Genomic DNA, 24,487 nt, shown 5'->3' with positions numbered 1-24,487 from the left:
TATTACAGAATGTTCCATAAACAAAAAATATTAGTTGCACAGAGTAGTTACTTGACAAATATCTTGAATGAAAGAAGAAACAAGTTCTGTTCTCGGCTATGGTGCAGGGTACAACTCGGAAGCAGAGCAATGAGAAACAAGAAGGAGGCAGAGGGCTTGAACCTCCACCCTCACTGGAAACAGGGAGGATTATAACTCAATATACTGATTATGGACAAGAATTTTTTTTGGCTTCATTGATTTCACATCGATCCTAAAAAGAAGTTTTCTTTTCTTGTTTCAGGCCAGCTGCCTAAAAGCCGTCTGGAACTGGAGATTTCACAGAGTGGTCCTCAGAACAGCCCAGCTCCTTTGGTTCAGTGCCCTGATCTTTGGTAAACTTTATGTTAACCCTTCATCTGGCCCTGAGTAAGGAGGGGACCTTCTCCAAGTAGGAGAAGTTAAGGATGGTAGCCAGTTGTTGTGAGGCATGGAAATACTCTTCTCACCCAAATGCCTGGGGAAAAAATGCACCCAACACCATCACACTTCTGGAAAAACTCTGGAAAAACTGAAATGAACATCTCCAGGACCAATTATCCATTAGGCCCAGCAGACACTGGTCTACAGCACCATTAGGGACTCACAAAAATGTCTTAGTATACAGTATTCATAGATGTATTTACTTAAACCACTACAACTGTAAAACATAGTTTTGAATATGTTATTATGGAAGAAGGGGCTGATTGAGGTAAAACTGCCTAAACTCCATGGAGGTCAATATTGCAGCCGTGGTGACACCAGAATAAAGTTTTAGGGCAAAGCACTGCAATAGAGGAGTCAGTGAGGGAGAGACCAGCATGACCATCATGCCAGCAGCAGAGGACAGGGTTGAGTAGGAATGAGCCTCTATAAACAGGAAAGACGGCCACTTCCCGGGCTGATTGCCTGCCCTGTACACTTCTTCACATGGGATCTGGCCTCTTCTGGCCCCGGTGAGTTCCCACTGGCTACAAAAATATTATGTTCCCTCAGAGTGCCCCTTACACTTTTGAAGGGCACACCCCTTATTTCATTTAATATCACAAACATGTCTTAAAAGGCTTGTTTTAACACGTGAGTGAGCGGAAGTGGAGGACAGCATAATTTATCAGAGAGAAACAGTCAAGAGTGGCGGAATGACTGTGAGACTGCAGGTCAGGAGACTTGATTTGTGACCTGCCTGGGTCACAAACACGTTGTGTTTCACTCAACAAGTATTTCTGGGACACCTGTGAGGTGCCACGCTCTGTGCTTGGTTTAAGGGACCCAGAGATGAAAACAGAGCACTACCAGGATTCCTAATCTTGCCGTCACAGGAAGAGACATTCCCACACCCAGTGATAAGGGTGGTAGAGGCAGAGATAAGGTGCAGCAGGAGCCTGGAGGAAGGGGCAGCGAGCCTACCTGGGCGAGTCCTGGAAAGTATGGGGAGGCCCATTCTGCGGGGGCACGGAATAGCAGGAAGAGCACTGCAAAGGCACAGAGTGGGAGTCTATCTGCTAAGAAGGTAAATATGGTGGGTGATGAGGCTGGGCCAGCAGGCAGGCTCCAGGTCATACAACATCTTATTTTCCAGGTGAGGAGGTAGAACCTGTGGAGCAAAAGCAGCCACCGAGCCATTTTGTGTGTCACTTAAATTGGGCAAATTACTTAATATGTCTGCCCCACTTATAAAAGGAGGAGATGATGAGACAGCCCAAGTCTATCACTGTGACTACAAATTTCTAATCCTAAGGGTCCTCAGAATACAACTTGCCATTCTGACTTCATGGGTATCTTTTTAGATGAAAGATGGAAACTCGTGTTCTTCCTCAGAACGAGGTTAGACAGGGAAGAGTCCTGTTTTAGGTCTTGCGGTCGGAAGCTCTTCGGAGCTACGCGGGATTGTCTTCACGCTCAGGAACCGCGCGGGGTAAGGGCGCTAACCTGGCAATCCCTCTCTTTCCTCAGACTTAATAAAGCAGGAAGAAGTGGCGGCGTGGACCTACCACTACAGCACAAAAGCGTACTCCTGGAACTACTCGCGGGTGTTCTGCCAGAAGCACTACACGGACTTAGTGGCCATCCAGAATAAAAAGGAAATTGCTCACCTCAATGAGGTCATACCGTACTCCAGCTCGTACTACTGGATCGGGATCCGGAAGGTCGGCGATACATGGACGTGGGTGGGAACCAAACAGCCCCTCACCGAGGAGGCGGAGAACTGGGCCGACCACGAGCCCAACAACAAGAAGAACAACCAGGACTGCGTGGAGATCTACATCAAGAGCGCGTCGGCCCCGGGCAAGTGGAACGACGAGCCGTGCGGGAAGCGGAAGCGCGCGCTGTGCTACGCAGGTGAGAGCCCGCGCCCGGCTCGCTCGCGGCGGCGCGTCTCCCCCGCCCCGGGTCGGTGACGCGGCCGCGGGGTCGGTGACGTGGGGTCGCAGAGTCGGGGCTGCGAGAGCAGAGGACGAGCCACAGCAGGCCCGGCACTGAGCGGCCCGAGGCGCGGAAGATGGGGAGGAGAGGAACCGGGTTTTTGAGACTCGAATTTTACCGTCGTTTCAGGGTCGCTTGACCCACTGCCTCATTGTGCTCAGGCGGTCTCGTCTCCCCGAACTGACGTCCAGAGCTTTCTTGCCCCTCGCTGCCCGAGGAGACGCGGAGAGGCGCTGGGCCACGGCCCGGAGCCGCGGCTGGACGCCCGCCGGCCCATCCGTGCGCGCGGGCCCTGCGGTCGGTTCGGGGCTCGGCCGTCCGCCGGGTCCAGTCCTGGGGCGAACCTCGTCAGCCGGACCCTCTGGTTCCCTCACGTCGCTGACGAGACAAAGGCTCGGGCTAGTGAGGAGCGCGCGCGGGGTTCCGAGCCACACGGCGGCGGAGCCGGTTCCAAAGCGGGTGTTGTGTAGCCACAAGCGCCACCGTCCCCTCCGCTCCCCGTCCTCAGGACACAGCACGAGGCCGGGACCGAGAACACAGCGTGTTACGGCTTCCCTTCAGCAGCAGCGCGCGCGCGGGTGCTGGACGCTGTGGGGGGCGGGTGCGGCGCGGGAAGGGGTGACTCGGACCGCGTCTGCTTCCGGGTGAGCGCGCGCGCGGCGGCTCGGCCTTCTTAGTCGCGCGCTCGCGTCGTCCTCACAGACGAGCCGGGCTGCCTCACGCGCCTCCCCGACGCTGCGGCTGCGCGGAGACCACGGCCCGGGGCTGCGCGGTCCCCAGCGCTCTGAGGCTGCTTCTTGCAAAACAGCCGCCCTCCGCCGTGTACGTTCTAAAATCGACGCGGCCGGGCCCAGAGGGGTTAGGCTGAGTGAAGGAAGTCACGCGGAGAAACAGTTACCACGTGGTTTCACTCCTGCGTGCAATGTAAGGAATGGCGCGGGGGACCACGGGTGGGGGAGGGGGCTGAATGGGAGGAAATCATAGAGGGAGACGAACCAAGAGAGACTCGGGGCTCCCGGAACCGAACTGAGGGTTGCAGAGGGGAGAGGGGTGGGGGGATGGGTTTTAAGGAGGGCACGGGTGGCGAGGAGCACGGGCTGTTACGGCGGCTAATGAGTCGTTGAACACACGTCGAGAGCTAATGATGTATTACATGTTGACCGATCGAACTTAAACAACAAAACAAAGTAATAAATATATAAATTCCGGGAATCATAAACACTCCCCTCAGAACTCCTCCTCCTTCTCCTCTACTTTTTCTCTCTTCTCCTGGCAGTCTCCCATCCGAGGGAAAACGTATCCGTAAATGCATTGCCCTGTAGTTGGGTCTCATTTTATAAATAATTTATCGACAAATTAACAAATTTATGAATTTAAACAATCACGACCTGTTCCTTGTAGGCCAGGACGAACACGACCAGAATCTCAGTGCATCCTGCTGCCTCCCGGTCAGCTCCCTACACGCCCTGGGTCATGCCTCCCTGGAACGGTCCCTGTAAGGTTCTCTTGTTGCCCGTAGATGTTTCCAGTTCGCCACTGCTTCCCCTCCCTGCCCAACCTTCAACATCCCTCACTCCAAGATCACCTTCCCCAGTAAACTGCAAGAAAATCACAAGGAAGGAAAGCGATTAAAAGCTACGGTCGTGCGTGATACGTCCCCTCTAACCTTCAGGAATGGGGGACGTGGCTAATGGCTGCAATTTTGCTGCACAGTCGAGTTTCTGTCTCCACCAAACACAACACTCTAGGCAGCCACTATCCTGAGTGGCATGTTTTTGCCACCCAAGCTGGAAAGGGTGTAGGGAACCATCAGCTCTCTGTAGGAAACAGATGACAAGCTGACATGTGGTCTGCAACAAGAAATTAAGTTGGACCACTTCTCTAAATGTCAGGATTGTTACATCTCACAACAGCTTATCAGGAGGAAAAAAAATATATTCATTCAGTGAATCATCATTATGTCCTTTCCTGAGGATTCAAAGACAATTTCTGACCTGCCTGATTCCCTGAAGTGGAGTAAAGGACAGACCTGGGACTGTTTTCTCATGTATAGCATTCTGAGGTCCTGAGGAAGCTACAATCGGAACAGAATGTGCGTGCTCTACGAGCACAGGACAGACAGGGAAGACGGGTGAGGTCGTGGCGATAGGAGGGAAGATGTGGACCAAACATCTGTCCAGTATCTAGTGGCTGCTGCTTCCCCTGCATCTTCCCATTCCTTGGAACCCTTTCTAGTGCCCCTGTGCAGCTTCACCACACTTGCCGGCTGCCTTAGGGACGTCCTCCTGTGGAATCTGCATGACTTCTAGAATTTTTGCATCTCAGAGTTGTGAGGGAATGTAGAGGTAGGTCATCTAGTATAACCCTCTATGTAACATATGAGTTTTCTCTTGTAATGGACCCCAAAGTGGACCACATGTGGCCACAGCTCAGTGCTGAGGAAACACCACCAGAAAAGAGTCTAGCCTCAGGCCTTGCCCCCACCTGAGACCTCATCAGTAAAGACATTCTCCGTGCTTTGAGAGTACTGATTCTGATGCCAACCCTCCATCAGGTGCCTTGTGCAGAGTGCATCCGTCCATCCCCAAGAGCCCCCTGCAGGAAAGAAACTCCAGCCCATCTATGCTCAGACTTACTGAGATGGGCCTGGCTGGCCAGTCATGCTCTCCACACCTAAGCCTGGTGTCCTGAGACCCGGGAAACACCTCTTCACGAGACTGTTCTGTGCCACAAGGAGGTCTTAGCATTTCATTTGTTCCTCTGCTCCTCCACCATGTGATGCTGGCTGCAGATTTGAAAGGAACAAAAGGCTGGAAGGGCTTTGGCCCTGATCTTGTGCAGGTTGGCTTCAGAGAAGTAACTTGTCTGAGTCCCTTAATAGTAGGCGGCAGAGCCAGGATTCTGATCATGTGTGTGTGGCTGCCCACATCTGCTTCCTAAACTTTACGCTGCACTGTCACAGGGGTCACAGGTAGAGTTTAATACAACTCTAAGAATATTCTTGGTTAAAAGCCACAACCTATTTCATACCACATAGAGGAGTGTCTCTGTCTACACATCTGTTGGTGGCTCTTTGTCTCTCTGCCTCACATAGCCATTCCTCCTTAGGAAACACTTAGCTCAGCCTAAAATGGAAGCCAGGCAATGCTCTGGTGGGTTCCTACAACGTCCTTCACAGGGGCCAGGCTGGCCCACCAGAGGACACGGTCATTTTCTGTTGTTTGGCCGGCTCAGTCTAACCCGAGAGGGGCTGAGTCTGTGGCCTGGGGAATAACCTCGCTTTTCTTCATGCCTCCTGGGAATGCCCATGATTCTGGTCCTTCTGAATCCATGCAGCCTCCTGCCAGGACATGTCGTGCAGCAAGCAAGGAGAGTGCATTGAGACCATCGGGAACTACACCTGCTCCTGCTTCCCCGGATTCTATGGGCCAGAATGTGAATATGGTGAGGCCGCTCTTTTATTGATATTATTGTGGTCATTGGTCTTGTGCTGGAGGTGGTTCCAGGGAAAGAATCATGTTGGAGACTCACCAGTGAGTAAAGGCTAGCCCTGGCCCCCCCTCCATGATCTGTGAGTCTGCCCCACTCCAACTGTCCCAAGACATACACTCTGGGGAAAACATTTCCTTCTTGGAACATTGGCTCATAAAATCCTAAAGGGTAAAAGAAACATAAAGAAAGCAAAGCAAAGGCTGATATTGCTCATTTGATAAAAACCGGTGAAAGACTGATTATTTCCCAAGGTGCAGCCAATACCAAAGCACCAAGTAAAGAGGACCAGGTTGGGTTAGAAGCCCAGAGAGATGGGATTCGGAGGGTTATACAAACAGCTTCCAACGTCTAGCAAACCTGACATTGTCTTTAAACCTGCAGTGAGAAAGAAAATCAATATTTTGTCCCCACAGTCAGAGAGTGTGGGGATCTCGATCTCCCTCGGCAAGCATTCATGAACTGCAGCCACCCTCTGGGAAACTTCTCCTTCACTTCAGAGTGCAGGTTCCACTGTGCGGAAGGGTACGAACTAAATGGGCCCAGCAAGCTGGAATGTTTGGCTTCCGGAGTCTGGACGAGCGAGCCACCGCAGTGTGTCGGTATGTGGACCCTATTCTTTCCATCCTCACTGACCACTAGAATTTCAGAGGAGGAAAACAAACTTTCTCCATTAAAAAAAAAATATGAGAAATCATGAGGATCCACATTAGATGGGGAATTCTGATTTTTGCTATTGCCCATCAATAAGAGTAACACTAATTTTGATTTTCATGATGCTTTGTATCTGTAGAGTGAGGTAATCGGTGTAATTCTTGATTCTCAGGCAAAAGCATCACAAAGAGAGACAGGCTCTGTCTTTGTCAGTTGCAAAGCAAATAGAGTATAATAATGAGGCCTTAGGGCTGAGTATTATTAATTTGGTAATTTTACGTTGCTTCTTCAAAAAGTAAATGAACCATGAGGATGTTTGGGTCTTTCAAAACAATTGCTGAAAGTTTTTTTTTTTTTTTTAAGATTTTATTTGTTTATTTGACAGACCGAGATCACAAGTAGGCAGAGAGGCAGGCAGAGAGAAAGGGGGAAGCAGACTCCCCACTGAGCAGAGAGCCCAATGTGGGGCTCGATCCCAGGACCTTGAGATCATGACCTGAGCCGAAGGCAGAGGCTTTAACCCACTGAGCCACCCAGGTGCCCCTGAAAGTACCTTTGAACCAACCAGTTCTGTCACCTCTCCCATCACTGAGGGAAGGTTTCGATAGCCACTGTAGCATCCCGAGCTTTCCCTGGCACTGGGCATAACCCAAGGGCTCACACCATTACTCTGGGGTTGTTTGTAGCTGCCCAGTGCCCACCCCTGAAGACTCCTGAGCGAGGAAGCATGACCTGTCCACACTCAGCCGAGGCCTTTCTGTACGGGACCAGCTGCCACTTTAGCTGTGAAGAGGGATTTGCATTAGTTGGATCGGAGGTGGTGCAGTGCATGGCCTCAGGGGTGTGGACAGCCGCAGCCCCAGTGTGTGAAGGTGAGTTTCTTGGGATTGGGTTTGGATAATGTCCACCATGCCCTGTTCTTGCTGCGAGTACAGATGGCAGTGGCCAGCTATGGAGACGTTGGCCTGGACGGCCACAGCCTGACCCTCCTTCCACCCGCCACTCACCAGTCCTCCCTTCTCCCAGACCCACAGCCCTCGAACAGTTTTAGAACAGGCCCCGTTCATACATTTCACACAAGATCTGGTAGAAGATCTACCAGGACAGGTTCTTAGAGGTAAAGGGAATGGAGGACGTTAGGAAGAGCTTGGAGGACTCCTTTTATATTTTAAGACTGAGGTCACCCTGTGGACTGGTCCCCAAGTCTGGACAAACATCGTGAAGGTCTCTGACCCTCACAGATTCCTAGCTGCACCTGGATTTCCTGAGGTAGTTTCATCATCGTCTTCCAGCTGTGGGCCTGGTTTTTCCTTTCTTAGTATCTCTCTCTCTCTCTTTCTCTCCTTGGTGCTTCTCTCCAGTTGTGCAGTGTCCCCTCCTGAAAGCCCCTGGCAAAGGAACCATGGACTGTGTCCACCCCCTCTCTGCGTTTGCATATGGCTCCAGCTGCAAATTTGGGTGCGAACCTGGCTACCAGGTGAGGGGCTGGGCCTCTCTCCGCTGCACGGGCTCTGGCCAGTGGACCGCACCCTTGCCAGCTTGTGAAGGTAGGAGTTTCCTTCCGTTGCCCCCTTCCACCCAGGAAGGGTCATGGCACATTGGCCAGATCAGGGGAGCCTCCTCCAGGCTCTGACAGTGGAACAGGTGTTTCAGCCTCCAGGAGGCATGGTTTCTTCACCCATGAAATGAGCTAAGAGTTCCAGGTGCTTTGTGAGCATGAAGGATGTAAAATGTACACAGTGAAATAGCATCGGTGAAGTAGTTAGCGTTAGACCGGTCACCCAATCTCTATCTCTTTTTTTCCCCTTCCTGCCTCACTGGCAATACAAGCTGTGGGACAAGTCCTCTGCTTCAGAGGAAGTCGGAACGTGGCTATTAGGACAAAGAGGGGAATTCCCTGTTGAAGTTTTTGGAGGTGACTTTGATCCTGGAGGGAGGCAGGCTGTCCTGGCTGAGGATGTGACACAACCTTCCACCCTTCCATAAGAGCACGAGGCTGAATTCCGTGCAGTTGCCTCATGCCCTCAGCTCATTAAGCAGAAAGAGGGATAGGGCAGCAGGAAATTGAATATTGGATGAGCGAGTGCCCAGGAGACTTGATTACAAGCCTACCTCAGCTACTGTCCAGATAGCAGAACTTGGAAGTAACTTAACATTTCCAGACCTCACTTTTCTCATCCGTAAAGGAAGAGAGAAGAAGCACTAGAGGATCTTTGGTTCTTAGAGGCCCTGATTCTGTAAAAACCAGAGGTCTAAGCCCAGGGTTGATGGGAGCTTTTGTCTGAAAACAAAAAACAAAACAAAAAACCAAGCAGGAATAGCTTGGAGTCAAAATGTTCTGTCAAGGAAGTGCATGAAGAAATCTGACTTCATCAGAACTGGGGTCACTCAGGGATTAATTTCATGCAGGAACTCTCCTTGGACTGCGCTCACTTGGCATTCGAAGTCTGATGAAGTTGACATCCTGTGTTTCAGAGATATGACCCCCACTCAATATCATTTTTTAAGCCCGGGTAATAGTGTATCAACAATGGGCTCGATTATCCCAGCTTTTTCCTTAAAAGTCCAGCCTATTCCATGTCAACTCTTTCCAGATCCAATTCCACAAATACCACCGGTAAATATTTAAAGAGTATTTAATTTAAGTAAAGAGTAAATATTTAAAGAGCCAGGCCCTGGGATCCAGCTCAGAATGACTGAGCCCAGCCTCCAGGAGCCTGTGGCCCAAGGGATAGTGCTCGGACAGTGTCTGCAGGTGCAAGGGGCATGGAGAGTGCACTAAAGGAGTCATTACTCCTGAGCTGGGGTGGGCAGGGAAGGTTTCCTAAGGAGAGTGCAGTCTAAGCTGAAATCAAAGGGCAGGTGAGTGACCCAGGCAAAGAGGGCATAGGAAGGCATTCTAGGCAGTTTCCATTTTGGAAAAGGGAGGATTCAGGGCTCTGAACATGTGGGTAATTTTGGTAGGAAAGATGCATCTCTTGAGAGGTCTTCCTGAGAAGGAACTGAGCCCTTCCACGACCCAGTTTCAACGACAACTTTCTCCCATTTAGCCATTGCCTGCGGGCCACTGCAGAGTCCCGTTCACGGCAGCATGGACTGCTCCCCATCCTCAGGAGCATTCCAGGACAACACCAGCTGTAGCTTCCACTGTGCCGAGGGTTTCAAGCTGGAAGGAGCTGACCTAGTCCAGTGTACTGAGTTGGGACAGTGGACAGCACCAGCACCGGTGTGTCAAGGTACTGTGACCTTGGAACGTTCCTTCTGTGTCTCTCAGTTGGTTAGGCATCACACCTGCGTTTGAAGTAAGGCATTTATGCATCAAACATTCACCAAGAACCACTAGTGCCAGACCCTTTGTGTCGGCTCTAGGGAGGAAAGGGTGAGCAAAGTGCATGTCCATTACAGCGTATTGGAGCTCAAGGCGAGAGTTGCACTGACTGATGGAATGTGTTGGCATGACGGAAAGGAGACAGAGGTTGGGAGGAGGGAATGATGCACAAGGATCAACGTAGGGCGGTAGAAGACTAACGCACAAGGCATTTAGTCTAGTTCCATCATTTCCTGGCAACAAGATTTTGGTCTCTCTGAAGTTCAGTGTTTCCCGTAAAATGGAAGTATTATTATCTGCCTTACCTACGTGCCTCATTCATGGTTGTAAATTAATGTGTGCAAAGAGAGCTTAAAACTGCATGAGTTTACAAATGTATGTAAAATAACAACATTGCCTTATAAATCCTATGTCTGCAATCTGATTTTACAAAGTAATCTTCCTTCGGTAGTTCATGTTTTCCATATTTTGCTCTTACAGGAGAGCAGAGGCATAAGGAAGTCACTAGGATTATTATTTTTACAAGGAGTACACCACACAGAAGTCACGTCCTAGAAATACAACATTGGCATTTTGTGTTGCTGTTTACTGGGATCCTTGGGCAATTTATGTGAATCCCCCGGATCTAAGTATATCCTGATTTTAAAATGAGGCAGGAATTGGAAATCAGGGTTGCAAACAGGGAAAAAGGTTTGTACACTCATGTCCATAGCAGCATTATTCATAGTAACAAAAACGTGGAAGCAACCCAAGTTTTCATGAACGGATGAATGGAGAAGACACTGTGGTTGAGATACACAGTGAAGTATTATTTAGCCTTAAAAAGGAAGGACATTCTGACATACGCTATACCATGGCTGAAACGCAGGGACATTGTGCTTAGTGACATAAGAAGACAGATGAGGGTAAGGGGTGAGTGCCCTCATACGAGGTCCCTGGAGTAGTTCAAATCATGGACAGAAAGCAGACTGGTGGTTGCCAGGGGCTGAGAGGAGGGGACTGCGGGGTTCCTGTTTAATGAGTGTGGAGGCTGAGTGCACCATGAGGACAGGTGCTCTGTCGCTGGCTGGTGGTGATGGCTGCCCAGCGAGGTGAGTGTACTTTGTATCAGTGAACTGTGCACTTAAAAGTAGTTAAGTGGTAAATTTTATACCATATGTATCCTACCACGATTAAAAAAAAATGGAAAAATGAACCCAAAAATGAGACAGTGAGGGACTAGATGACCATACGCCATGAGGGCGAGGGCAGTGGGATGTGTCGTGAATGTGTCTGAGAGACAGACACAAAAGGGAGCTTTGCTGTGCTTAAAAGGGAGGGAGAGATCATAAGAGAATCCCTCTGGGGCCATTCTTGTCTCCAGGCACGTAAATGTCTTATCACACCCCAAGATGGTTGGCTACTCTCTTTAGCTTCCTGAGATGTGGTCTCAATAACTCCACGGCCAGGCTTCCCAGGTGTTTTCGGGGAAGAGAAAGAGAAAGAGAAAGAGACGGTCAGGGTCTGCTTCCAGTGGTGTTACTGCCATCTGTCAGCACGAGCTGCTGCTGCTTGCTGCTGTCCCCGGTAATATCTGTCGACCACGGATAATATTTATTGAGCACTTTAGAGTCTCCATAAGGTAGTTACATATCTCCATAAGGTATTAGAATTATTGTTCATATTTTTACAATGAGAAAAGACTTATCATATTACAGTGCACCTGTTCTCTCTGACCGTCTATTTTACATGATTGAGATCATAGCATATATGTCATTTTTATTCGCTTTTCACTGAACATTGTACATTGAGATACCTCCCATATCTTTCCAAGATGAAATAGATCATTTTTAGCGACCTTTAGTACTCCTTCCATCGATTCAGCATAATTTGTTATCAGCCTCTGATCAGTGGCATTTCCGTTTATTTTCAGTATTTTGCTCTGACAAGTAATGTCTTCATTCAAAAAAAATCTCTGAATTGATTTTTTGATATGCATCTTGATTACATTCTTAGCATACATTCTTGAATCCAAAAATATGATCTTTTGAAAATTGTTCGTGCATATTGCCAAAATGCCAAAATGCTTAACAATGAGTTTTCCGTATAAATTCCTCCATGTGCCATTGTGATGGAGGCTTTTCTCATCCTCCAGTTTAAACAGTCCCCACTCAGAAACCCCCGTTCTTGGCCCTAGAAAGGATTAAGCGGTCAAAATTAATGTGTACCTGTGTATTACTCTGTCCTCACTCCCTCACTTTCTTACTTGCAGCTCTGCAGTGCCAGGATCTTCTGGCTCCAAACAAGGGGCAGGTGAACTGCTCCCACCCACTTGGTGCCTTTAGGTACCAATCAACCTGCCACTTCGCGTGCAGCGAAGGCTCCCACCTGGTGGGAGCAAGCGTGCTGCGGTGCCTGCGCTCTGGGAACTGGAGCTCTCCTCCTCCAGAATGCCACGGTAAGGTGAATCCTCCTCACCTTCCCAGAAATCCACGGCAGGCTGTATTTTAGCAGTGGTGACTGTCTAGGGGCCAGAAGTTTGAAATGGACTGGAAAATTAATAAACACTTTCCTCCTGTAACCCATTGATTCCAAATGCAGTCGCCTGCAAGGGCCAGGCAGATAACATGAGTAGCAGGATGTCTGGCAATAGGAGATAGGGAAGGGCCCTATCAGCCTCTGACCAGGATCTGGAAGCTTCTGTCACGAACCAGGTACACTGTTCTCCTGGCTAAAAACAATGCCTCAGAAGAAGGCCACAAAGGAAAAAATAGCTTCAGGATGGTTGCCCCAAGGCTGACTGGCATTTCGCTCCTAGGAACCAGGCGGAAGGCGGGCGCCCTGTGGGTGTCCTGATGCAATGGGAGGAGCACTTGGAGTACTTGGCCGAAAAGAGAGCCGGGGTCGTCTGCCGATATTTTATGAAATGGGTTCTGATCCTTTGTGTTTGGGAACTGAAGCACAGATGTATGCTTCTTATACCCTCCCCCCCATTCCTTTTGTCCCCTCGATGTATCCAGTTCTTTGGTTATATTTATGAAAATATCACTTTTACAAGCAAGATTCTTATTTGTAAAACTACAGGAAAATAAGAACATAAAGAAACAAAAAAATCCTCTTAAATACTCCCAGCCTGAAATAGGCATTGTTTTAGCTTTCTTGTATGAAATCTTCCAGTATTTTCCCCATTCACTTTCCCTCTATGCAATTAGTATTTTTATGATGCATATATAATTTTAATAATTAAATCAAATAGTAAAATACTAGATAATCCTGAATTGTTTGCCTTTGCCTTTCACTTTGTACAGACTTCTAACATCTGAGTGAAAACAGGCAGACACAGGTTTTTAATGAAGAGGAAACCACTTGCTATTCAGGTCACACACACACACACACACACACACACACACACACACACACAGTTACGTCAGGTCAACAGCGAATAAATGAATGGTTGAATGAATGAATGAATGAACTCAATAGAATTGGACGTCCTTCATTTCCAGGCACCAGAGCATGGCAAGACCCTGGTGCTGGGGTTGAGAGTAGCTTCCAAGCAGGGTCTAGAAGGACCAGAATGAGGCTTCTGACCTTGCCTTCTCAGCTTTAATCCTGGCCACACTGGAGCCTGGGTATATTACAAATTCCATGAAGTTCTGGGGAAGAACTCAGAGTCCCTGCGGAGGGCTGTCCCAGGGACTGGGATCCTTCCCCAGAATTCTGTCATAGTCATCAGAGTCATGGTTCATTGCCCCATACTGTGCTGCCTGTGGGTGTTTCACAGCGGGGAGGCTGACACTCACCATGGCTTCCTGTGACCTTCTAGTTCCCTCCTGCTTTTAGCTCTTTGTTGATTCTGACTGAACTTTCTCCTGTTGTTGTTGGGTGAGCTTCAAGTGAAATACCCAAATGTGGGCTGGGCAGGAAGGGACCAGAAGGCTTGCAACCCGCTGACTGTTGTAAGACTCCTGACCGTGTTATCAGACAGTTTCCCTTTTCTAAGTCCCCTTTGCCCGGCTGCCTTCTGACACGCAGCTCTCAGAGCCCCGCTATCAGAAGGCAAGGCCATAAAAGAGCTTGATATAGATTCCATGCCACCAAGACCCTCCCAGTTGTTCCTTCCAGGCTACAGCCTTCTTGATGTGTCTCCTCTCCTCTCTCCCACCACCCACACGTGCACACTGAAGACAGGAAGATGTTTCAAGTGGCAGAAAATGACGAGGTCTTTGGAGAATTTGATCAGGTTGAGGGGGATATAGCTGGAGAGGGGAGGGGGGAAAGGGAAGAGAAAGGTATAAAAAATACTTTTGGAACTTCAAGCAGTTCAAGTCAGTGGCTGAAGAGTGGCCATGGGTTCAGGCCTCCTGTCACTGACTCTGGTCCGAAGCCGTACGCTACTCAGTCAAACCAAATAGTGAAGAAGAAAGCCCTAAACCATGCATTCTCTTAGTCTTCATTTTTTAATGTTGACTTGTTGAATCTGGACATTATAGTTTCATTAATTGTCAGAGGGATATCTCAACAGTTACTGACATTTACTTAAGAGTCTTTTTTTGCTTTTGACCCTTGTAAAAATTTTGGGAGCCAGGCAGTACCATTTTCCTCATTTTAGAAGTGAAGATACTGAGGCTCTGAGAGGTTTAAGTGATTTGCCCCATCCCTCAGAGCATGATTCCAACCCAAGCCAGTCCGCCACCATCTCCAGCTTTGTGTGTATGAACTGTGGTCAAGAACCACGAGCTGTAATTTACCTTTTCTGTAAGTGGACAAGTAAGTCACTGGGGCTGGTCACCGTATAGGATGGCATTGGTGGGAAGAGCATCTGCAGATGGCCAGTTCCATTACATGCTTACCATGTGTCCGTGATCTTTAAGATATTTTTAAATTTAAGTTTTTACATCTGATTTAATTTATTATTCTGTATAACTGAGGGCCCCATGCAAGGCGGGGAATATCATTTTCCCATTTCACAGATGAAGCAACTGAAGATCGGAAAGGTCTAGAGACACTGTGCTGATAAGGACACAACAAGGATTTAGACCCAGATTCTTTCTACCCCTTGGCTGGGGAAAGGAGCTTTTGTGGGAGGAGAAAGTATTTTACTTTGTTTTCCTGTTTCCTGTCATTAGTCACTGTGTTCTGGCAAGGTCAATGGTTCTTTATTTTTTTTTTTTAAGATTTTATTTATTTATCTGACAGACAGAGGTCACAAGTAGGCAGAGAGGCAGGCAGAGAGAGAGGAGGAAGCAGGCTCCCCGCTGAGCAGAGAGCCCGATGCGGGGCTCGATCCCAGGACCCTGAGATCGTGACCCGAGCCAAAGGCAGTAGCTTTAACCCACTGAGCCACCCAGTCACCCTGAGGCCAATAGTTCTGTTTCTAAAGGTGTCAAAGCCACTTCCATGCCTGTCCAGGGACACTTGAAGCTATCTTTCCAAAACACCAGCTCCCTTTTTAAATGACGTCTAAAGCTCTTGATGGAGGGGTTTCAGGATAACGGCTGCTGCTGTTCTACACTCGCCTGACCTCTAAGTGGTGAGGAAGCAGCATGAAGCTCAGACGATCGTTCCAGCCAAATGCTGGGGCGGATGAAGGGCGTGAAAACAGGCTGATTTCAGGTTGCTGGGTTCTAACGACCCCACTCTGCTCTCTCTGCCCGTGGTAGCCAGTACGTGCACAGCTTTGGGAAGCCCTCACAACGGCACAATGACCTGCGTCCAGCCTCTGGGGGATTCCAGTTACAGGGCCACGTGCCGATTCGCCTGTGATGAAGGATTCTCTTTATCCGGACCGCAGGTACTGGATTGCACTCCATCTGGACATTGGACAGGCTCCGCACCAACTTGTGAAGGTAGGATTGCGGCTCTGTCCTTTCGTATGGCTTCTCAGATAAGAGGCCAGAAGGAAGAATCACCAGGGATTCGTGTAAAACTGTTCCCAATCTAAAGCGAACCCCCTCTCCGCAGAGCGGGGTCACTCTGTCTTGCTCTCTGCATTTCCCTGTACGTTTAAACGCTTCACAGCCTGGTAAAGTGCTTTAGTAGCACTGTGAGTTTTAACGTCTTCCCTGTTCTGAAATAGTGGAGAAGGGCGGTATCATCTCTGTTTCCCAACCGAGGAAGCAGAGGCTCAGGGGGGCTAAGTGACCTGTTGCGATTCGCATCCTGAGTAAGAGACGAAGCGCGGCTGCACCAACGGACTTTCACTTCCTTATGGAGTGTGTTTCCACCAGCGGCTCATCACTGCCTACACCGCCTACACCGCCTTCCTACACCGCCTTCCCCGAGCCCTGCTGAGCCCCGCACTGAGCCGTTGCAGCGATGGATGTGATGCCATCCCTGCCCCTCCGGGACCTCGCAGGCCACTCGGCCCCTCTCTGCGGGCTCTGCCTCCACGTGGACTGGGAGGTCCTCTGCGGCAGGACCCAGGCCTCCTTCAGCTCTGTCTCCCTGCGGCGAAGAGGAAGGAGCCGTGTGGCAAACACTCACCAGCTGCCGCTTTTCATTCACTGTTGAATTGACTCACGCACGAGCCCTGTGGACAGTGAACTGTCCCTTCAAAACGGGAGCTGGAGCCCGTCTGTCTTGGTCTGCCCCGAGCCTCTGGCTAACGGAGCCCAGGCCCTCATGGCCCTTTTCAGGGTGCTCAGTCATGACGAGACCAGTACCAGCAGCTGATGTTTACTGCCTACGGGACAAGGACCAGCTCTGTCACAGACAGAATCCCATCCGACCTGCACCACAGCCATGAGCGTGGATATTCTGATCCCTTGTAAAGATGAGGAAATGGAGGCTTCGAGAGGATGCCTAGACGGCAAAGGCCAAGGAGCTGGGAAGCGTGGAGCTGGACTCCAGCCGGGTCCGGCCGTGCTGTCATCGTGACGCTGCACTGCCCCCCAGCGGCGGTGTCCCTAAACCTCGGTCTCTGGCGCGCGTTCTCTGTTGGCCAGCGGCCAGGCTGCCGCTCTACCGGAGGCCATGAACTTCAGAGATGGCAATGCCTGGTGATCAGACCAGAGGCTGTGTTGGTAGAAATCTCTTAGTGTTGCATGAAAGAGAAAAAAGCTGAGACATTGTTTATTCCTTCTTGCGGCGTGAGCGCTAGATTAATACCAGAAGACCTGCGCTGCTCTTCCCAAGCCCTGCGTCCTCTAAGGCACATGAGAGCCCGTGGCGGGGTGGGGTGGGGGGCAGTTTCCTAGATTCCAAAAGGAGAGTAGACACGCCGATGTCTTCTGGTCAAGAAGTCTGAGGTTGAGGACACAGAAGGCTGCCATCTGCTATGAGAGCTATACTGCAGGCACTGGAGGAATCTAGAACACTCCCCGGATAACACTAAGGGCTCAGGCTTCCTCATTCATTTTTCATTCACTCAGTCATTTATTCCACCGACATTTATCATAAGCTGTTTTTCCACATTCTGCATTAAGGCTAAAGAATAAAAAATGCCTAAGAATGATCTCACTAAAATTTTAGATCATATATGTCACCACTGTGGTTGTTACAGCTGTAATCTAATCTCCAAAGCCCCTGTTTCCCCTTTTGTCTGTCAGCCCCCTCTTCTCCGGGAGAGGAGGCGTTTGCCTCCCCTGGTGCAGGAACCGGTCCTGCCATGCCTGGAACCCGTCGTGGCCGGCAGCTTCGGCCAGCTGTGGGCCTCAGAACCAGCAATGCTGTCGGAGCCTCAGCTCTGGTTGTTGGGTCTGTGTTTTCACCTCACCCTCCAAATTTATCCTCTGGATTTAGGCAAATCATTCCTCTTCTTTTCCTACATGCTTGAATCTATAACATTTTAACCTTCAGCATTGACCCAGAATCCTGATTTTTGCATAGAGTTTTGTGGCTCTGTGTCAGGCTCTGTATCAACAGGGCTTGAGGACCACTGAGTTAGGTGGACGGGGTGGCCGGTGGCGCACTCAGTCTCCCACTTCAGAGTGCAATGCGAGATCTCATTTTCCAGTGGCTCTGCAGATATTTTAATTCTTTTTTAGTCAGAACACCAGTCCCTTGGCCCTTCGCGATTTGGGTGCTGCCGTATTTCCCAGTCTCCTCACTGCCTTCCTCCCCTGGGACCTGAAGTCCTTTCCCGAATTGCTTATCTCTGGTTGCTGTGACCTTTATGTCCCCAACTGCTGGGCCACTATCTTCACTGATTTTACCGCTCTCCTAATCACTTTGTCACTGACCCTCTGGAGACCACCTTTGGCCACTGGACCCAACTCCTAGTGACCACTCCCAGTCCCGTCTCTGCTCTGCCAAGTCCCTGCTCATCCAAGTCCTATAACATAGCACCCCGCTGCCCTCTGAACCCTGGCCTGGCTCACATCTCTGCGGTTTTCTCCACCCTCCAACGTTTCTCTGACTCCCCAGAGGGACGCAGTCGTTATCTCTAAAGTTTGAGTTTAGGAATTTATTATTTATACTGTATCTTCCTTCTAAGAGTTTCTTGACAAAAATTAACTCAAGTAAAAAGAGATAATAAAAAGATATAGGGGAGAATTTACTAAATCTATTTAAGATAATATAAGCCAATCTGCTGTCAGTTAATGACAGAGGGCCAGTGAACTCAACAGTTCATGGATTTACATACAACCCTTCCTGGGTTACAGAAAACATCAGTGAAGGTCGTTGTGATAGCACTGCTTGGAAGCTCACGGAGATAGAGCACTAAGCACTAAGCACGTGACAAAAACAATTCTTATCAGTTCTCTATTCTTGTAATTAATTACTCCTCCTCTCTTTTGGCCCTAGGCCCCTCCCCCGGCAGCATCCTTGGCCACTTCACACCTGTAATTCAGCCACATCTGCTGGGCACCCACCATTTACCAGACGGGGGTTAGGCCTCTGTGTATCTCATCAAAGCTGCCTCTCAGGCAGGAGAATGTCTTCCCTACTTGATTTGAAGTCAAAGCCTTAAAGTCATATAGAGGCCTTTGTTTGGACAAGGTTAATTCTTACCTAAGAGGATTCAGAGACTTTCATATACAAAACAACAACAACACCCCAAAAAGAAAAACCTGTAGCTACAATCTTGGCAGAACAAGACTGACAAAACTGAGATCAAAGCCATGGCCCCCAGTGTATTTAATGCTGTAGTAACTCTCGTTGTGTACTGACGGTCACATGAATCAATTTTTCAGAGAGTAACTCCTCCAGTTTCTTTTCAGACGTAAACACACTCGCTAGCATGCATCCAAGTTACATACATTTTAGAAGCCCTACTAGGTGCCAGACCCTATCCCCTGGGATATAGGGTTGAAAAGAACTGACAAGGTCCCCGCTGTCCTGCAGTTGACATTATACACTTTCTTGGGCTTAAATATAAAATCCTGAAAGAGTCTAAAAAAGTCATTTTAGTGAAACTGTTCACAGGTGATTTAATGTCTATGATTTACACTAACAGGCATATTTAATAAATGTTTGGTAAATGAAATTGATCTGCCAGCCATGGATTTACCAATTACTCAAAAATTTGAGCATTCTAAACTGAAATTCAGTGTGTTACTTTGTTTGAATGGATTCATGACATGAGGATCCACAATCTTTTGGCAAATCGCCTGTCACTGAAAAACACTTGGGGTGCTGTGTAAAGGCTAGAAATAATCACTTTTCTGTGAGGTACCACATAAGACTTCAAGAGGTTTTGTTTTGTTTTTGAGGCAAAAGTGCTAAGCAAAATGAGCCTGGCTTGACCAAGGCATTGCGTTCAAATAGCTTGGATTTAAAGAAAGAATAGTCACTGAGTTTGTCGAATATTTGATGATAAGTGATAGTCTTATGTCAGAGAATTTAATGGACATAAAGACATGATCCTTACAGAAATAAATAACTACAGTAATTTCTAAAAGTTTTTTGAGGTAAATGGCTGATTAAACTAAAAATTTGTTTATTCACCCACTTAGCAAATGATTCACGAGTACCAACTCTTGAGACCCGGCAGTGTGAACTGTGAAACACACTAAGTTTTGTGATTCTTGGGATTTTTTAAAAATTTTTTCTTTTTTTAAGTCATCTCTATACCCAGTGTGGGGCTCGAAATCATGACACCGATATCACGAGCCACACGGTCTTCCAGCTGAGCCAGTCCAGCACCCCTGGCTCTTGGATTTTACGTTTTCCATCCAGAAGGTGAGGGAAACTACAGCAGGGGTATGACGACACGTAAGCCCAAACAGAAAACTGGTGTGTTCAGAAGAGAAGTCCAGGCTATAGAGATCAGCAGAGTCTCTACAGAGGCTGTGGTCAGCTGTTTCCTACAGGAGGGGTAGGATTTTTTTCAGTGAAAAGAGAAAGAAATTCAGAGCAACATGACCAAGAACCGGAGGCAAGTACACATAAGTCAGTTCAGGGAATTTCCAGGGACTAATCTAGCTTGACCAGAAGCTTTTCAGCTTTCCTGTGCTAGGGGACTGTGGTATTAAAAAAAGAGCCTGGGGATCCAAACGGAGGAAATAGTTTAGAACAGAAGATCAATCTTGCCTTTTTAGAAATGTTGGGTTTGAGGAGTTGGCAGGATATCTATGAGGAAGTAGCCTCGGGCAGGAGGAAAGGCAGACGTGGAATCCGGGACCGCACCCGTCCAGACAGGACAGCGAGAGCCTTGGGCGGCAGGGTCTCCGAAGCACAGGGGCGTAGAGAAGAGGATGAAACTGTGGGTTCTTAGGTGTGACTGCTTAACCCTTTGACTTCATTTCTGTGACCTCTCCCTCCACCTTCAGCTGTGAGCCTGCCGTCCCTTCCCCGCCACTGCACTGAACGATCTGTCCTATTACTTGTGGAATACTGGCTGCCTAGCAAAACACCTAACCTAGTAGATGCTCAGCAAATATTTGTTAGAGACATGAATGAATGAATTCGGTGCATACCTGGCTTCTGAATAAACTTGAAGATTGTGACATAATTTGTTTGACTCTCCAGCCATCAAGTGCCCAGAATTATTTGCTCCAGAGCGGGGAAGTCTGGCTTGTTCTGACACGCATAAGGAACTCGGGGTTGGCTCCACCTGCCGTTTCTCCTGTAACAAGGGTTTGAAGCTGGAAGGATCCAGTAATGTTGAGTGCACAGCTTCTGGAAAATGGACGGCACCTCCACCGACCTGCGAAGGTAAAATACTATACACTCACTGAGACGGCTCTTCTTCCGGAAATTTTCTTCAAAAAAATAACAAACACTTATAAAAGCTCTTACTATGTGACAGATATGCGTTATAATACTATTACTGTGAAAGCTCTTTTTCTTAGTCTAAAATGGGTCATCTTCTGGAATCGAAGAAACACAGCCCATGGATTTAAAAGTTTGTAAGGAATGACAGGACTTCTAATTTCTGTGATTAAAAAATATATGGATTCTTTGAAGATTTGCACTTATTTATGAAAGAGAGGGGGAGAGAGAGACAGTGCACAAGTGGGGGGAGGGGCAGAGAGACGGGGAGAAGCAGGCTCCCCCCTGAGCAGGGAGTCTGATGCGGGGTTCGATCCCAGGACCCCGGGACCATGACCTGACCTGAAGGCAGACGCTGACTGAGCCACCCAGGTGCCCCAGGATCTGTGGATTCTTAAGCAGAAATTTTCTTTCATGACGTTGGCCTCTTTTTCTCAGAGACCTTTACTGAGTCGATTGAATGGCCTCCTTTGCTTCATCCCCAGGAGGGTCCGAGGGTTGGAGTCACTGGTCCCATTTCTCAAATCAAGGAACTGAGGTTTTAGGTCAACAAGCATCCTCCTGCTACATAGAAAATCAGTGACAAAGCCGGTGACATCACGCACACCTCGCATTTCATGTGGCCCTTCAGCCACCCGACGATGCCACCTCCCAACGAAGCAGCAAGGGCAGACAGTTAGCTTATGCACATCTGGTTTACGGCTGAATTTTTTACATTTCTGCACCAACTCTTCAATTTTTGTTTTATTTTTAAATGTTGGTAACATTGACATCATGTCCCACCTTCCATTCTTCCTCTGGTCTAGAGAATTACTTATCCAAGGATAGATAGATAGATGATAGATATTTTTTTTTGTTTCTTTTTTAAGTATTTTATTTATTTGTTAGACAGAGATCACAAGGAGGCAGAGAGGCAGGCAGAGAGAGAGGAGGAAGCAGGCTCCCTGCTGAGCAGAGAGCCCGATGTGGGGCTCGATCCCAGGACCCTGGGATCATGACCTGAGCCGAAGGCAGAGGCTTTAACCCACTGAGCCACCCAGATGCTCCCTCCAAGGATATTTTTAGGCACTTTTTTTCTCATCTGATTTTCCATACCTGAGATGAACAATTCACTTTAACTTCCTTGAGGAGCTATTGCTAGAGCCTCCCTTGCTACCAGGGTGGAAGCCAGTTACTCCGTATCAGTCTTAACTCCATTATGCTCCTTTGAATGGGAGCTCTTTAAAGAGAAACATGTTTTCACGCAGGCACAGTAACGGCTCGTACTTCAGAAGCGGTCCGATGCCCAGCCCTCATCACGCCAGAGCAAGGAACCATGTCCTGTAGGCACCATCTGGGAAACTTTGGCTTGAACACCACTTGTTACTTTGGATGCAAAGCTGGATTCACACTCATGGGAGACAGTGCTCGCAGATGCAGACCTTCAGGACAGTGGACAGGAGGAACTCCGGCATGCAGAGGTAACAGGAAAGGGGCATGCAGCTCTGCTGCTGCCTTCCGGCTGGCGGCCACACTCATCGTCACACTGCCTGTTGAAATCCCATCCTGCCCAACGACCACTACACATGTCAGCTCCCCCATGAAAGCTACACTAATCCCACTTGGTGGTAATGTGCCACAGGCATGTCACCTCTCCCCTTGCTATGTCACAAGTAAATGCCCTGGTCTCAAAGACATAAAGGAGGAAACGTTTGCAAATGTCCCAATGTGTGAAAGCAACAAGTTTGCCCAACACGAAACCAACTACAAAAATTGTGAAATAACAAGTTGCAGTTCCATGAATGATGGATAGTGTAAACATCCCGTACTTTCCTAACTGGAACCTAGCGAAAAGGACGAGCCACGCGCGATGTCCCTGGAAAGGCTGTCACCCCGTACAGAAGTACTGTGTCTCTTCCGTCTTTGGGTTCCCCATGAGGACCCGGATGATGCTTTGGGAATGTTGCTGTTGCTCAGTAATGCTGGAGTCGATTTCCCGAGCTTTAGTTTCCATCCACGTGTGAAGGACAATAACCCGAAGTTCCCTGAAGAAAAGGTTAGAGAAGGCGACAGTCTCTACTTCCTTTGAGCTTCTGGAGGCAGCTGTGTTAAACAAGTATTAAATATTTTAATTAACACATGCTGACATGCCGGCTAATTACCAGTGGTGCTGATGATCCAGTTAGAAGAGTAGTATTTTTGAGACGTGAAATTCTGAAAATGGTATTTTTGTAGGTAAGGTTGATGGAGCCATGGGCAGGTATTCGGTGAACGCTCCTCTGCGCCCATCCTAGCTCTCAGGCTGCCGTTCTCTGAGCGGACGTCGCAGCACGCGTGATGTTGGAGGAGCTGGTGTGACTGTTGATGTGGCCCATCCCCTTTCGGATCTGCTGGCAATGCTGGCAGGTTACAGAGGAGACCGTAAGCTCTGCCACCTTCATTCAACGTGTTTGTTTTCCCTGCAGCTGTCAGATGCTCTGAGCTGCGCGTGGTTGAACCTGGCGGCATGAACTGCTCCAACCCCTGGGGCGGTTTCAGCTACGGATCAACCTGTGCCTTCTACTGTCCGGAGGGCCAGGTACTTAACGGCTCAGCAAGAACAGCGTGCCAAGAGAACGGCCAGTGGTCAGCTCCCATGCCAGCCTGCCAAGGTATAGTTCCCACAGGGGTTAAGAAGTCACTTTGATAAGGAATGTAACAAAATCAGTGTTTCTTTTCTGTGTATTTCTGACAGTGTCTCCCTTTCCATCACGGGGTTTCCCTGTCTTAATGAATGTTTCAGGACAAACAGAGCAGAATCTCCTCGCCTTAGGCAGAACAGTGGGAATTAAATTCTGTGACTCTGTGCAGACAATCACCACTCCTTTCTCAGAGCTCAGATGTGCCAAACGCATCCTCTCATTTCTTTATAATCTGTGTGTAAGACATCCTGAAGTTTCAGAATGTTTTTAACTGGAGCTTACTTTATGCAGATTGCTAATTTACTATCTCAGAGAATTTTGTTTACCACACACCTCTAAAAACACATAGATCTTTTTAAATTGAGCTTCATGTCTTTGTAAGGTTTATTTCATACACCTCCTACGTTTTCATTTATTTCTCTACAGCTTGTCGCGACTACATTTTGTCATATACTGAATCTTGGGCCCCCAGAATTAACCATGGTTTATTTTATGTGCTTAAACTTCTACTTCTTTCATCATTTTGTTCACTTTATTTTTTTTACATTTATTTGACAGAGAGAGAGAGACATCACAAGTAGGCAGAGAGGCAGGCAGAGGGGGAGGGGGAAGCAGGCTCCCTGCTGAGCAGAGAGCCCGATGTGGGGCTCAATCCCAGGACCTTGAGATCAGGACCTGAGCCGAAGGCAGAGGCTTAACCCACTTCATCACCCAGGCACCCCCATTTTGTTCACTTTATTAAGTCCTTCCCCTGACGCCTTTGGACATTGTGTTTGAT

General features: G+C 48.5%; 1 protein-coding gene across 9 annotated transcripts in view; it reads left to right on the top strand.

Moving 5' to 3' along the window:
- Positions 1-24,487, top strand: part of SELP (selectin P) — a 43,363-nt gene that overhangs the window by 13,643 nt on the left and 5,233 nt on the right. For 4 of the 9 annotated variants that reach the window (XM_032318259.1, XM_032318257.1, XM_032318263.1 and 1 more), the window contains exons 3-14: positions 284-374; positions 1,972-2,358; positions 5,779-5,886; positions 6,348-6,533; positions 7,272-7,457; positions 7,947-8,132; positions 9,636-9,821; positions 12,165-12,350; positions 15,556-15,741; positions 20,807-20,992; positions 22,297-22,509; positions 23,494-23,679. In XM_032318259.1, the coding sequence (XP_032174150.1) occupies positions 284-374; positions 1,972-2,358; positions 5,779-5,886; positions 6,348-6,533; positions 7,272-7,457; positions 7,947-8,132; positions 9,636-9,821; positions 12,165-12,350; positions 15,556-15,741; positions 20,807-20,992; positions 22,297-22,509; positions 23,494-23,679 (2,287 nt within the window). The other 5 variants (XM_032318260.1, XM_032318264.1, XM_032318261.1 and 2 more) reach the window with 5 other exon arrangements.

This window comes from Mustela erminea, chromosome 17, assembly GCF_009829155.1.
Source record: "Mustela erminea isolate mMusErm1 chromosome 17, mMusErm1.Pri, whole genome shotgun sequence".
Lineage (NCBI taxonomy): Eukaryota > Metazoa > Chordata > Mammalia > Carnivora > Mustelidae > Mustela > Mustela erminea.
This window is presented reverse-complemented; position numbering and strand designations above follow the sequence as displayed.